General features: G+C 37.5%; 1 protein-coding gene across 1 annotated transcript; it reads right to left on the bottom strand.

Moving 5' to 3' along the window:
* Positions 1-566: 566 nt before the first annotated feature.
* Positions 567-11,770, bottom strand: LOC129454332 (uncharacterized). The gene is made up of 12 exons (XM_073862409.1): positions 11,656-11,770; positions 7,719-7,883; positions 7,314-7,475; positions 6,406-6,567; positions 6,099-6,266; positions 4,591-5,475; positions 4,037-4,131; positions 3,851-3,907; positions 2,769-3,153; positions 2,545-2,661; positions 2,195-2,294; positions 567-2,071 (listed from the first exon to the last, which is right to left on the bottom strand). The coding sequence occupies exons 1-11, from the start codon at positions 11,732-11,734 to the stop codon at positions 2,197-2,199; spliced, it is 2,373 nt and encodes a 790-aa protein (XP_073718510.1). The 5' UTR covers positions 11,735-11,770; the 3' UTR covers positions 567-2,071; positions 2,195-2,196.
* Positions 11,771-12,503: the final 733 nt, after the last annotated feature.

Here is a 12,503-nt window from a genome sequence, read left to right as displayed (position 1 = left end):
TACCCTCATACTGTACTGTACCATCTAAAGAGGAAAAACAAACCACAAGTTATTTCATTCTCAATGCTGCAGCCAAAATATAAGAAATCGTATTACACATAAGGGCAAGATTTGTGTCCTTTAATAGTCTGACTAGAAACATAGCATAGCTGTCTGATGAAGGAAGACAGCTGTTGTGTTTATAAAAGTGACAATGAGCTTCAGATCTTGACTGACATCTACAGTCACAGTGCATTCAGACCACCTTCATTTTTCAATTTTATGTTGTCGCATGAACAATTGTTGATATTTACACCATGAAAAAATGAAAACAGAATTTTAAAAACTTTTACAAATGCATTCAGACCCTCACAACAACACCTGAAATTTTGCTCAAGTTTATATCCCATTTCTCTTGATGGTTGATGAGATGTTTTCACATCTTAAAGGCTTCTGACGAACACAAAGGAATATATTTTGAATAATGTTTGTAACCAAACTGATCAGAAGCACCATTTACTTCCATAGTAGGAAAAAATAATATTGAAGTAAATGATGCTTCTGATCAGTTTGGTTACGCAGCAAGCTTTGCAACACCTGGATTTGTTTGTCAGACCTGAGGCTGTAACTGCTGCTTCAACTAACTACTGAGTAAAGGGTCTGAATTCTTAGATGAGCTCTATTTTTTCAACCCCCCAAAATGACACGCTAAACAAAGCAAACTGACTGGTGCGTGTTGGTCAAACAGCCTCTTGTGCAGTTAATTACTAATGAAAGCTAAGATTGACTTCTGGACCATCTGTGAGAGACTTCAACACGCCAAGACTGGCAAGGCATCACGTTGGCAGACATCCCAACCTGATCAAAAATTTTAGAGTGAAATGTGATTGAATATCATTTGCTCTGTGACTTATTTTGTGACACACAAACATTTTGGGGGGCACTTACATTATGCTTGACTGGGCCGAAGCGTAGTGCAATCGTCCCCACTCCCTTGCTGGTCTGCACTCACACTACACTACATGTACAAGATGTGATTGTTTTGAAGAAAACGTGAAGATATGTGTGATGGATTTAATCGTAATTATCAATGTATGACTTATTAGCTGTTGTTGAAATCATGCGCATTATGCGCCTCTTCCGAATCAAAATGGACCGTGCCAGAGACCACCTCTGCAAAGCATACCAGCATACACTTAAGTGTACCATACCCTGTTACAGCACTGAATGATCACACTAGCCAAATAAACCATACTTACTGGTGTCAAATGAACTCTGGTGCGGTAGGCATTGTGCAAGTTAAACTATATTATAATATTTAATTATAAAATAAAATTTAAAATTTGCTTCTTATCTAAATGGATGTACTTTTGATCACTAAATGTAAAAGGGACAGAAAAATGAAAATACTTTGTTACTTTAACTTTTGTTAGCAGTTCATCACTACGGTCTACTACAGCCAATTGGCGTAGCTTCCGCATTGCATTGACCAATGAGACACGTTCTAGCTTCAACCAATCACATTTTGCTTTACACTTACATTTAGAGCGAGGACCTAACAGAACATTGTAAAATGCTTAGCGTACTAAAACAACGAGGATTGACTCCCACTTAGTAGTAATAACTAAGTTATAGTGTATAGATATACTAATTTGATAATAATAAACAGCAGTATCATAATGGGTGTAACACAATGAAAGTGGGTGTTACATAGAATTTGTCTATATACATTACAGTACTGTGAGCTGCATTACTTACTTTTTTAACGAGTATTTTCATTTGTAAATCAACTTTAATTTATTTGTGAATTCTACCAATTGTCATCTAACTAACAACTACACTTACAAAACACTTTTTTTAATAACACCTCCACTAATCAGCCAATAAACTACCAACAGTGCAATGCATAAAAGCATGCAGATAGGACAAATTTGTATACTACTTCTTTACTTCTTCCTCACTTTATCTTTTGGTTTATACAACGACTATGTGCTTTGATAATGAATACATTTATTTAATAATTCTGTTGTATTTTTTCTCTTCTGTCTCTTCTGTCTCTCTTCTCAATCGCTGGAGTCAATTTGTGGATCTGCTAAATCAAGAAATGTAAAGAACTTTGTATTTAGCATTTTACTTTAGTTTTCTTTCCTTTGAAAAGGTCTGTCTTTGATGACCTAATGTATAAAATTTCTGAAAAATATGATCTGCTCCTGACCTTTATTCCTCATCGAACCATTTATGTTGTAAGAATTCTCTCAATGTTGGCCTCTTTTCATCATGGAAGTCCAGGCACAGAGACATCAAGTCTTGACACTCTGTATTCGCAAGTGTAGGCAAGAGCATTAATTAGACATTTAGGTTTTGGCAAATATACATACAATCTTATATAAGCTTCTGAATTATGTACTATACAGAAACATTAATCAATGTTGACATTTTGAAGTTTAAGTAGCAATTTCTTCGAATTAAAACTTAGAAAATTGCATCAGGTTAGAACTTTCCATGATTGTACAGAAGCTTTGCTTGCGTTTAACAATGAATTGATTGTTAGTGCCATTCTCTTACCTTTGGATATCATAGCAGTGCCATCAGTGGTTCTGCCTCTAAACATTTGTCCATGCAACATTTTGAACATTAAAATAGCCAAAGCATGCCTCATCTCTTCATCAGCAAAATATAGCCCTGTAACATAAACAAAAGGTTAGAAAATATTTCATTATTCAAAAGTAAATGTAATTATAAACTTCAGTAGTGTGCTTCCAAGAAAACAATACAGAAAGTCAACTCACCACTAAATGGTTCGCCTGGTCTCTCACAATCTTTCACAAGTTTGCTGAGTCCAAAGTCTATCAATTTCAGCTCCATCGTGTCCGTGTTGACCAGCATGTTGTCGAGCTTTAAATCTCCGTGAAAGACACCACTGTCAATGCAGTGTATACAGGCGAGCAATGCTTGGCGCATTAATTGACGTGCCTGGACTTCTGACAGAGGACCTCCATTTCTCTGGACAAACTCAAGAAGATTCATGCAGGGATGAGGAAACTCAAAAACGATGATGAACTGATTTTCCTCTTCAAACCAGTCCAACATTTCCGCAATGTAGGGGCTTTTCTTCGGATGAAGCAGCATCAGATTTATTGCCACTTCTGAACAAAGAGGCTTGGCATGTCCAGGCTAGTACAAAAGCATTAAAAGAGGTTAGCTGAAAATAGTGGAGATATATCATTTTCATGCACTTTTACTAAGATAAAGTGGGGTCTTTATTTATGCATTTATTACAGCTGCATTCTGTAACTTTTGCCTCACTATCGCCATCTCTGTTTGAACTATAAAACTGCAGTTATTTGCAGAGTAATTTTCTGTATGTGTGTTCTGCTTCGAATCTGATGTCTGTGATTACCGCATCAGAGCGGATCAGTCATTATACATCCACATGACAAAGAGAAAAACATCCTAAAACTATTGAAAAGCCCTGCTGATATTAAGTCTTGTTTCAGCTTGAGCTCTGTCAATTTCCCCTGTGTAGCTGAATGATCTTTAAAGTTTTCAGTGTTTTAACAACAGATTATTCCTCAGAGGTTACGTTGCTTAAAACTATTTAATCTTTTAACAAATAATAAAAAAAAATGATAGGCTTATTATTGTGAATTGGGTTTAGCTAAGTAGACAATGAACACTTATTATTTATGTATTTACTCAACAACTGATTTTTGTTTGTGTTATTTAGTTTGGCCCCCTCGTGGTGATATGGACAAAACCTGATGGTTCATGTTATCTGAAATATGTCCTAAAGAGCATCTTATGTGCTTCAACAGAGCCAAAGACATCTCAATTTTAAATTTTATATATATTAAAAATCTTGCTAACTTACCATTTTCATTAAAAAGCTAATTGAGTGCCACGCCTTCTCAATAAATTTGATGGCGACCTATAAGGGAAAGTAATCATTTGTAAGTAACATCAAACTATAACTGATATAAACATATTTAGATCAAAACACTCAACATGGATTTATATGTTATGTCACATTGTGCTGTTTGATGAAGAGCAGTTTTACCTTTCTGCCATCGGATTTTCGATAGCCCTCATGAACTGTACCAAAGCCACCTCTTCCTATCTGTTTTTCTAGTGTATAAAGCATGGTAAATGCACCTGAAAAACAATCAATACAAAATGAACATAAGGCATTTTTTGTCTTCAATAGCAGTGCTGCTTATAATAAAACAGACAGAATAAAAATTCATGTAATGCGAGTTGTTCAGTACGTCCAATGCTAATCAGCTAATAGCATCATAAACAAGATGAATGTTTGGGATCAAGTACGAGTGAAACAGCAGGACAACCATTAAAAAAACCCTAAATATTTCTTTACACTGGAAATCAGGACAAGATGAAAGGAAAAGCTCAAGAGTCATTGTGCTGAATCAAGAGTCCTTCAGAATAACACATTATATACTTAATACAAGGGGAAGGTATTACATAAACATATAGTGTATAAATACACTTATTAGAGTCACTGGGCACAGGTTTAAACAAATAGGAAAGAGCAGTTGACAAGAGAGAAAAATAAAGCTGACAATAAAAAACAGAACATAACAAAAGTAAACTCACTAGCAGGTTGGGAATCGTCATGGCCACTTGACTGCAGGCCCGATGGACTGCCTGGTATTTGAAAGAGCACTGGCTTGAGTCCGAAGGGCTTATTCTGCGCACGGGCACTTTGCAGACTGGAAGGGCCTGGCTTACAATAAGTCTGATCTGGTTGAGCCTGCGGCTCCGGGTCGGATGGACCTTGTTCAAGATCAGTCTCTTCTTGGATTTCTGTTGTTGTCTCCAAGGTAAATGAACCAGACTGGCAATAGTCTGGTTCTTCATGGCGCGCTCGCTCAAGTCCGAAGGGACTATCTTGCTCACGGGCTCCGTGCGGGCCGAAAGGGCCCGGCTTACAAAAAGCCTGATCGGGTTGAGCACGAAGCTCCGCCGGGTCAAATAGACCTTGGTTACGATCAGTCTCTTCTTGGATTTCTGTTTTTTCCAAGGAAAATGAACCAGCCAGGCAATAGGCTGGTTCTTCATGGCGCGCTCGCTCAAGTCCGAAGGGACTATCTCGCTCACGGGCTCCGTGCGGGCCGAAAGGGCCCGGCTTACAAAAAGCCTGATCGGGTTGAGCACGAAGCTCCGCCGGGTCGAATAGACCTTGGTTACGATCAGTCTCTTCTTGGATTTCTGTTTTTTCCAAGGAAAAAGAATCAGCCAGGCAATAGGCTGGTTCTTGAAAACCCGTATGCTTGAGTCCAGATGGACCTTTCTGCAAATCAGTTGGATCTTCACGGGTACTTGACAGCAGGTTGGATGGACCTGGCTGAGGATCATCTGAATCAGATGACTCCAGGTCATCCTCATTTTGGCAGATACAGCAGGCATGCTGTATAGCCTGGACTGTTCTACGGAAAAAAGCACGGATGCTCTTTCCCTTTGGCTGTTTTGGTTTTTTATCTAAAAGACAGAAACAGAAAAGACAAATAGTAATGTTACCACCAGATACCAGTAATATATTTCTTAACTCTTTCCCTGCATAGCTAAATACTCTATACTCTCATTCTTGCGTAACAATCAAGGACTTTGCTGCTGTAACATGGCTGCAGGAGGCGCAATTAAATTACGCTGTGCCCAAAAATAATCCCCTTAATAACTTTCAATAGCAGGGGACTATTTTCAGCTGCTGTGTAATATTATTGCGCCTCCTGCAGCCATGGTATGGAAGCAAAGTCATTAATTATTACGCCAGAATGAGAGTATAGTTCCTAGCCATATCGGCCTAGCAAATCACAACTTAATGTTGGTCTTAGTACACAATGTAAGTACAGAATAGTCAAGTTTTGGATGGGAAAAATATCGAAAATCTTTGGTTATTTTTTGGCGTGATGCTAATGGTCTAATCAGATTTAATGGATTGTGCTAAGCTACGCTAAAAGTGGTACAGCCAGACCCGGAGATTGGCTGAATGGATTCCAAAATGGTAAAAATCAAGTGTTTAACTATAGGGGAGCTGAAAAATGTGAATATTTAAAAAAAAGTGTAGTATCCCTTTAAGGTGTCATAATAATGTTGTGACTCACCAGCTTTTTTCTTTCTCCTCTCCTCCTTTTTTGCAGCCCTTGGAGGGGTGATGCTCTCTTGACTAGCTGCAGGTGTAGAGCTGTTTGACCTCTGCCGAACATCTCGTGCACTGCTGCCCGTCACGAGCCCACAAGCTGACGTAGACAGAATGGTATTCTGTCTAACGGCTGGACAGACCAGACAAGAACACCACATTATAAACTGTAAAATCTAACTCATTTTACTGTATAGCTATTGTGGTTACTTATTACATATGTATGTATGTATGTATGTATATTAAGGTGTCATTATAATGGTGCGACTCACCTGCTCGGCTGCACTCCTCATCATCTACAGCCCCGGGAAGGGGAAGGTTTACGTGACCAGCTGCCTGTGTAGAGATGTTTGACTTCCGTCGACCATCGCATACACCACTGCTGGTCACAAACCCACGAGCTGACGGAGACATGATGTTATTCAGTCTAACATCTGGACAAATCAGACATAGAGAACACATGATAAACTTCTCTAATGATTAGCTTTATACTTTATTGTGGTATTTTGAAAAACATTTTAATAATATTAACTGTAATAATAATTATAACAAAAACAATTTTTGTAACATGAGTAACTGAAAAAAAAAAAAAAATATATATATATATATATATATATTTTATATATATATTCAAAAATAATATTTTATACATTAATTGTACATATCATTAATTTGTTAAACTGTGTGAGCTATTTTATTTAATTTATAAATAAAATACACTAAAACATCACATAACAAATACATAATTGAATACATATTTAAATAAAAAACTAAGACAAAAGTACCAAAAATACTAAACAAAGTCCTGATGCTATGCTGGACAAAATAACTTTATTATTTTATGTGTATAAAATTAAATATTATTTTATGAATTCTACACGCTTTACTATCTACAGCAGTGTTTCCCAATCCTGGTCCCTGAGGACCCCTCCCAGAATGTTTTAGATGTCTCCTTATTTAACCCACCCTCACTTAACTCATCAGCTTGTTAGGGAGACATGTTTACAATTTTGAAAGGAGGCTGATAAGTTGAATCAGTTGTTTTAAATAAGGAGACTTCTAAAACTTTCTGGGAGTGGGGTCCTCAAGGACCAAGATTGGGAAGCACTGATCTACAGTACATAAGTGAATGTGTTTATTTTTGTTTCATTATATCCGAGGCGTCGTTATGATGACTGACCTGCTCCTCTACACTCGTCCTCCTCTACGGCCCCAGGAAGGGCCCACCTCATGTGACCGGCTGCAGGTGTAGAGATGTTCAACCTCCGTTGAGCATCACCTACACTGCTGCCGGTCACAAGCCCACAAGCTGACGCAGACAGGATGGTATTCTGTCTAACAGCTGTACAGACAGGAAATGAAGAACACTTTATAAACTTCTATAAAATCTAAATATTTTACTGTATAGTTATTGTGGCAAACATTATATATACAGTATGCTACTGTTACATTGTGTTCCAATTCCAAACATTTATTGAGTTTACTCTTAATGTGAAAAAATATATAGAATGTGCGTTTCAAAACGTATAATATATATTATTACATATGTATATTTTTGAGGTGTCATCATAAAAGTGTGACTGACCTGTCGGGCTACACTCCTCATCATCCTCCACAGCTCCTGGAAGAGTGAACCTCATGTGACCAGCTGCAGGTCTAGAAATGTTCAACCTCCGTTGAGCACCACCTAGACCGCTGCTGGTCACGAGCCCACGAGCTGAGGCAGACAGAATTGTATTCTGTCTAACAGCTGGACAGACAAAAAAAATCAAGCACACTTTTTAAACTTCTCTAAAATCTAACATATTTTACTATATAGTGTAAACCCTGGACCACAAAACAAGCTTTGGCAGTGGCCGTTTACGTCCAGGTCTTCAATGTGGCCCGCTCGTCAAAACAGAGCATTTCTCGAGCCAGCCTCAAAACCAGGGTACAAACTAGCCTATTACTTATTGCCTTTGATGTTTTTGAATGTAAAATCCACACAAACGTCATATGTAGACCTCAGACAACAGTATAAAACAATAAAACAGCAGATTCATATAGGGCTGGGCGATTAATCGAAAAATAACCGAAACCGAAATTCAGAACCTCTAACCAACATTATTTTATCATGTCGGTTATTTCGTTTTTTAATCCTGTTAATACTTTCCCTTTAAAAACAAACTGCTGCGTGTGATGTTGCGTAACTCTGCCCCGTCCTGTCAGTGGCGCAGCGAAACATGGAGGAGAACTCAAACACTGTTTAACTGAGCAGCAGGATCATCTAGTGCCCAAAAGAAGCACAGTACTTTTTTTAAGAAGTACTCGCGAATGTGCAGGCACCTGTGACAAAAATACGGAATGCGCGGTCGGGTTTTTACCGCACACGCGCTCAGTTTAATCTACCGATGGGTCTCTAAGCAGCCCGGGTAATGTCATCACATCTCACTCACTCAAAACCGCGAAAAGACGCGCCCGCGTCAGTTTAATTAGACACTTCAGAGATGACGGAGAGAGAGAACGGGAGAACTTCTAGTCTACATTAACACCAAAAGCATTACAGATGAGAATAAATGGCTTAGACATCAGTGCCCAGTTAAGAAAAAATGGATTGAATACAAGAAACGTGTAAAGGATACAGTCCAAGTATGTATTTTGCCCTACTCATCTCATTACAATATGCTATCTGGATACAACTTATTATGTATGTATCTGATGTCTATAATTAGTCATGGGGGTTGTATGATTCTTTGGTTCATAACTTCCCATTCTGAAAGTTTCATCAATTGTACATAATGACTAGGGCTGGGTAAAAATATCGATTCATCAATGCATTGCAATTATTTGTTTCTCAATTCAATATCGATTCATCAAATCCTATGAATCGATTCAGCCCCCCCGTCCAGCGGCGGCGCTGTGGGCAACACTCTAGTGAGAGCCTTCAGCGTTGTACAAGACGCGCTATATCAAAACAGAAAGATCAAAGATGGCAAACAGCAGCACTTCTTTCAAGCCTGTACCATCAACGTGATCAAACATTAGCAGAGGTGGAAAGTAACGAATTACATTTACTTACGTTACTGTAAATGAGTAGTTTTTTGTGTACTTTTACTTTTTTGAGTAGTTTTTAAAATCTGTACTTTTACTTAAGTATGTTTTGTTTGAAGTATTGTACTTCGCTACATTTTAAATCATATCCGTTACTGAGTATTTTTTTTTTTAAAAGCAAGGTGATAAAGACGCGCAATGGATGATTGATGGGCGGGGGAACGCGCAAAAAGAACTATGGATACGAACGAGACAGGCGCGCGCTAATGCAGACCCGCCTCAGTTCAAATCTTATGAAAGAAACCCCTGGTCATATTTAAGCGACCACTTTCCATAATCCTCCGCAGTCTAGCAGCTTCGCGTCATCGTGAATGCGCAGGTCATTAGACATGAGAGAGAGAGAGAGAGAGAGAGAGAGAGAGAGAGAGAGAGAGAGAGAGAGAGAGGGTCATTAGACATGAGAAAGAGAGAGAGAGAGAGAGAGAGAGATAATAAAGGTCTGACATCAGGTACCCAGGTGAGGGAAGCAAGAAGACAATAAACGTGTCAAAAGTATGACATGGCACTCATCTCATTATATGCTCATTTAAACTAGATATATAGTTTAATAAAATAATGTATGTTACCAGCAATACATCAATTACAGCCTTACTATAGTGATTGTATTTACAAGCTGCTGACCACCTTCAAAAGTGCATAACTCACATGTAAAATCATTAAATAATTCCATAAATGTTTCTTAGTTTAAAAAAGCTCTTTATTTTATTAACTTTTTGTTATTGCACTTTAATTGTAAAGATGTCCCAACAATTAAAAATAACTAGTTTTAGATTTATATTCCCTTGTCGTTTTTGAACTATACAAAAATCCTCCACCTCTCCCCGCTGTAAAAAAAGTAACTTTTACTCTGAGTAAAGTTAAAATTATTTACTTTTTACTTTTACTTGAGTAGATTTTTAGACCAGTAACTTTACTTTTACTTAAGTCAAATATTTTAGTACTTTTTCCACCTCTGAACATTAGTAATACTACACACATTATTTAAAAATATACTCGGGTACTTAACTGCTTGTGTATTTACTTATTATTGAATCGATATCGAAGGAAGTAAATCAATATTGAATTGAATCGAATCCTCAAGAATCGAAATCGAATCGAATTGTGAAATTCCTAACAATACCCAGCCCTAATAATGACATGCAACATCTGCATAGAGTTGTCTATTTAATATTTTTCAGTAATGCAGTTATTTTGGGAAAAAATGTGAATAATTGCATTGCAGGCTGATTTAAGATGTGCCCTAAACTTTCCAACCTTGTCAGTGAACTATGAGGCAAAAAAATAATCGTTTATTAATCATAACCGATGTCAAATGTTAGATTAACCGAGGTTTTGATTTTAGGTCAAATCGCCCAGCCCTAGATTCATAGCATCTTTAAAGTTGTTGAGGCGGCGTAAAACATGTTAAAGGTGCAGTGTGTACATTTTAGCGGCATCTAGTGGTGAAGTGCTGGTGAATAGCAACCAACGGCTCAGTACACTGTTTACCCCTCATTTTTTAATCACATAGAGAAGCTACAGTAGCCGCCACCGGACAAACATGTCATCGGAGACAACTTAGTAAAAAAAAGTTTGTCTATTAATGGCTTCTGTAGAAATATGGCACCACAAAATGCCGACTTTCATGTAAGGGGACCTTCGGTATATGTAGATAAAACATCTAATTTTAAGGTAATAAACACATAACGGTTCATTATGAAAGGTCTTTATACACCACTGATAATATAGTTTTGCATATTATTTTGCATTTTGTCAAGAGATCCTTCTAAAATTACACACTGCACCTTTAACAAGGCCCTGACCATCTTCCCATAATAGTGAATTTTATTTTTAAAAAACATTGTTGATAGACTTACATAAAAATACTACCTACATATATTGGTGTGACACATAAATATTGTATTTTAATAAATTAATTAAAAAAATCACAGCTCTTTGCCTCTAACTCAATGTACTTCAATGTAACTCTCTCAATGTAAAAGGCTCTGAGGAGGAAAATCGCACGGCTCTCAGCCAATCAATTTTATAGTATTTAACACTATACATAATATAAAAGTATACATCCATCAGTAAAATCAAGCTGGTATGGGGTTCGTACTCTGTGCTAATAATCATTTAACGGACCAAAAAGAGGCGCTGTCACTTTAAATCCGGTGCTATTAATTTATATGTTCTCATTAGCCACGGAAACTTTCATCGTAGTCCTTGTGTTTGGTTTGGTTGTCATGTGTAATAATATTATTGAGTTTATAAAAAAGTTTGAGCAATTAAATTCGTGAGTGAAATCCGCCTAGCAGCGATCGTATCTCTCTGACGAAAACTTGTGTTGTCTCCGCCTGTTTTCGGACGCTGTCCGAGTCACAGATAACTTATGTGTCAAAGGTTTAAACGGTTAATGAGTTCAATATTTCCAAATGTTGTGATTAACTGACCTGGTGGCATCCACTCATCTTCCATTACGGCTCCCGGAAGGGAAACGCCGCTTTTGAGCTGATCGTTTGATTTAGGCATTTCTACCTCAGTCTAATTCACAACAGTCTGTAACAGTGACTTGTTGCGCACGGACTGAAAGTCTGTAATAGCTGTCAAGGATTAGCTTTGCTTTCGCTCAAGGAAATCAATGATCTAAAGAGAATGTTCCAGAGCGCGTCGTTTTATATGTTCTGATTGTGACGTCAAACATTCCATTCGCTCTGTTCTCATTGTGACGTCAAACATTCTATTCGCATTAATTACAGAATGTACAGTGGGGATTTCCCGCCGATACTGGACTTACCTCCTGCACGTGCGACCAGCACGTGATGTTCCCAGTTCACGTGGATTCAAATCCTTCCAGTTTTTAGGCCCTCAAGTGTTAAACCCGCAATTTGTATATTTGTTAATCAGTATATTTCTTTTAATTGTATTATGTGTCGATTGCCCCGTCATTCAGTCAGAAGGCTTACTTTTAACCAATCGGCAAGTAGGCCACATGCAGGCTGCATACGTCATCAGGCCTGGTTTATTTAAGTTAACTGAGCATTACATTAAAAAACTGAGCATTACATTCGCAAGTCATAATCATATATCAACAATTTACACTTAACTAAAAATAATTGTAACCTTTATAATTAGTAATATTCTCAAATAAGACACTCTTGATGACGTATGCAGCCTAGATATGCGACCTCTGGAGTATGCAGCCTTCTTTTATACTTAAAGAATGGTTTATTTTTTATTTTCCTTCTTTCCTTTTCATTGTATGTCAATGCAGTGCTATTTTGTTTTTGTATTTATTTTG

This window comes from Misgurnus anguillicaudatus, chromosome 23 (assembly GCF_027580225.2).
Source record: "Misgurnus anguillicaudatus chromosome 23, ASM2758022v2, whole genome shotgun sequence".
Lineage (NCBI taxonomy): Eukaryota > Metazoa > Chordata > Actinopteri > Cypriniformes > Cobitidae > Misgurnus > Misgurnus anguillicaudatus.
The sequence above is the reverse complement of the archived record's forward strand: the minus strand, read 5'-3'. Positions and strand labels throughout refer to the sequence as shown.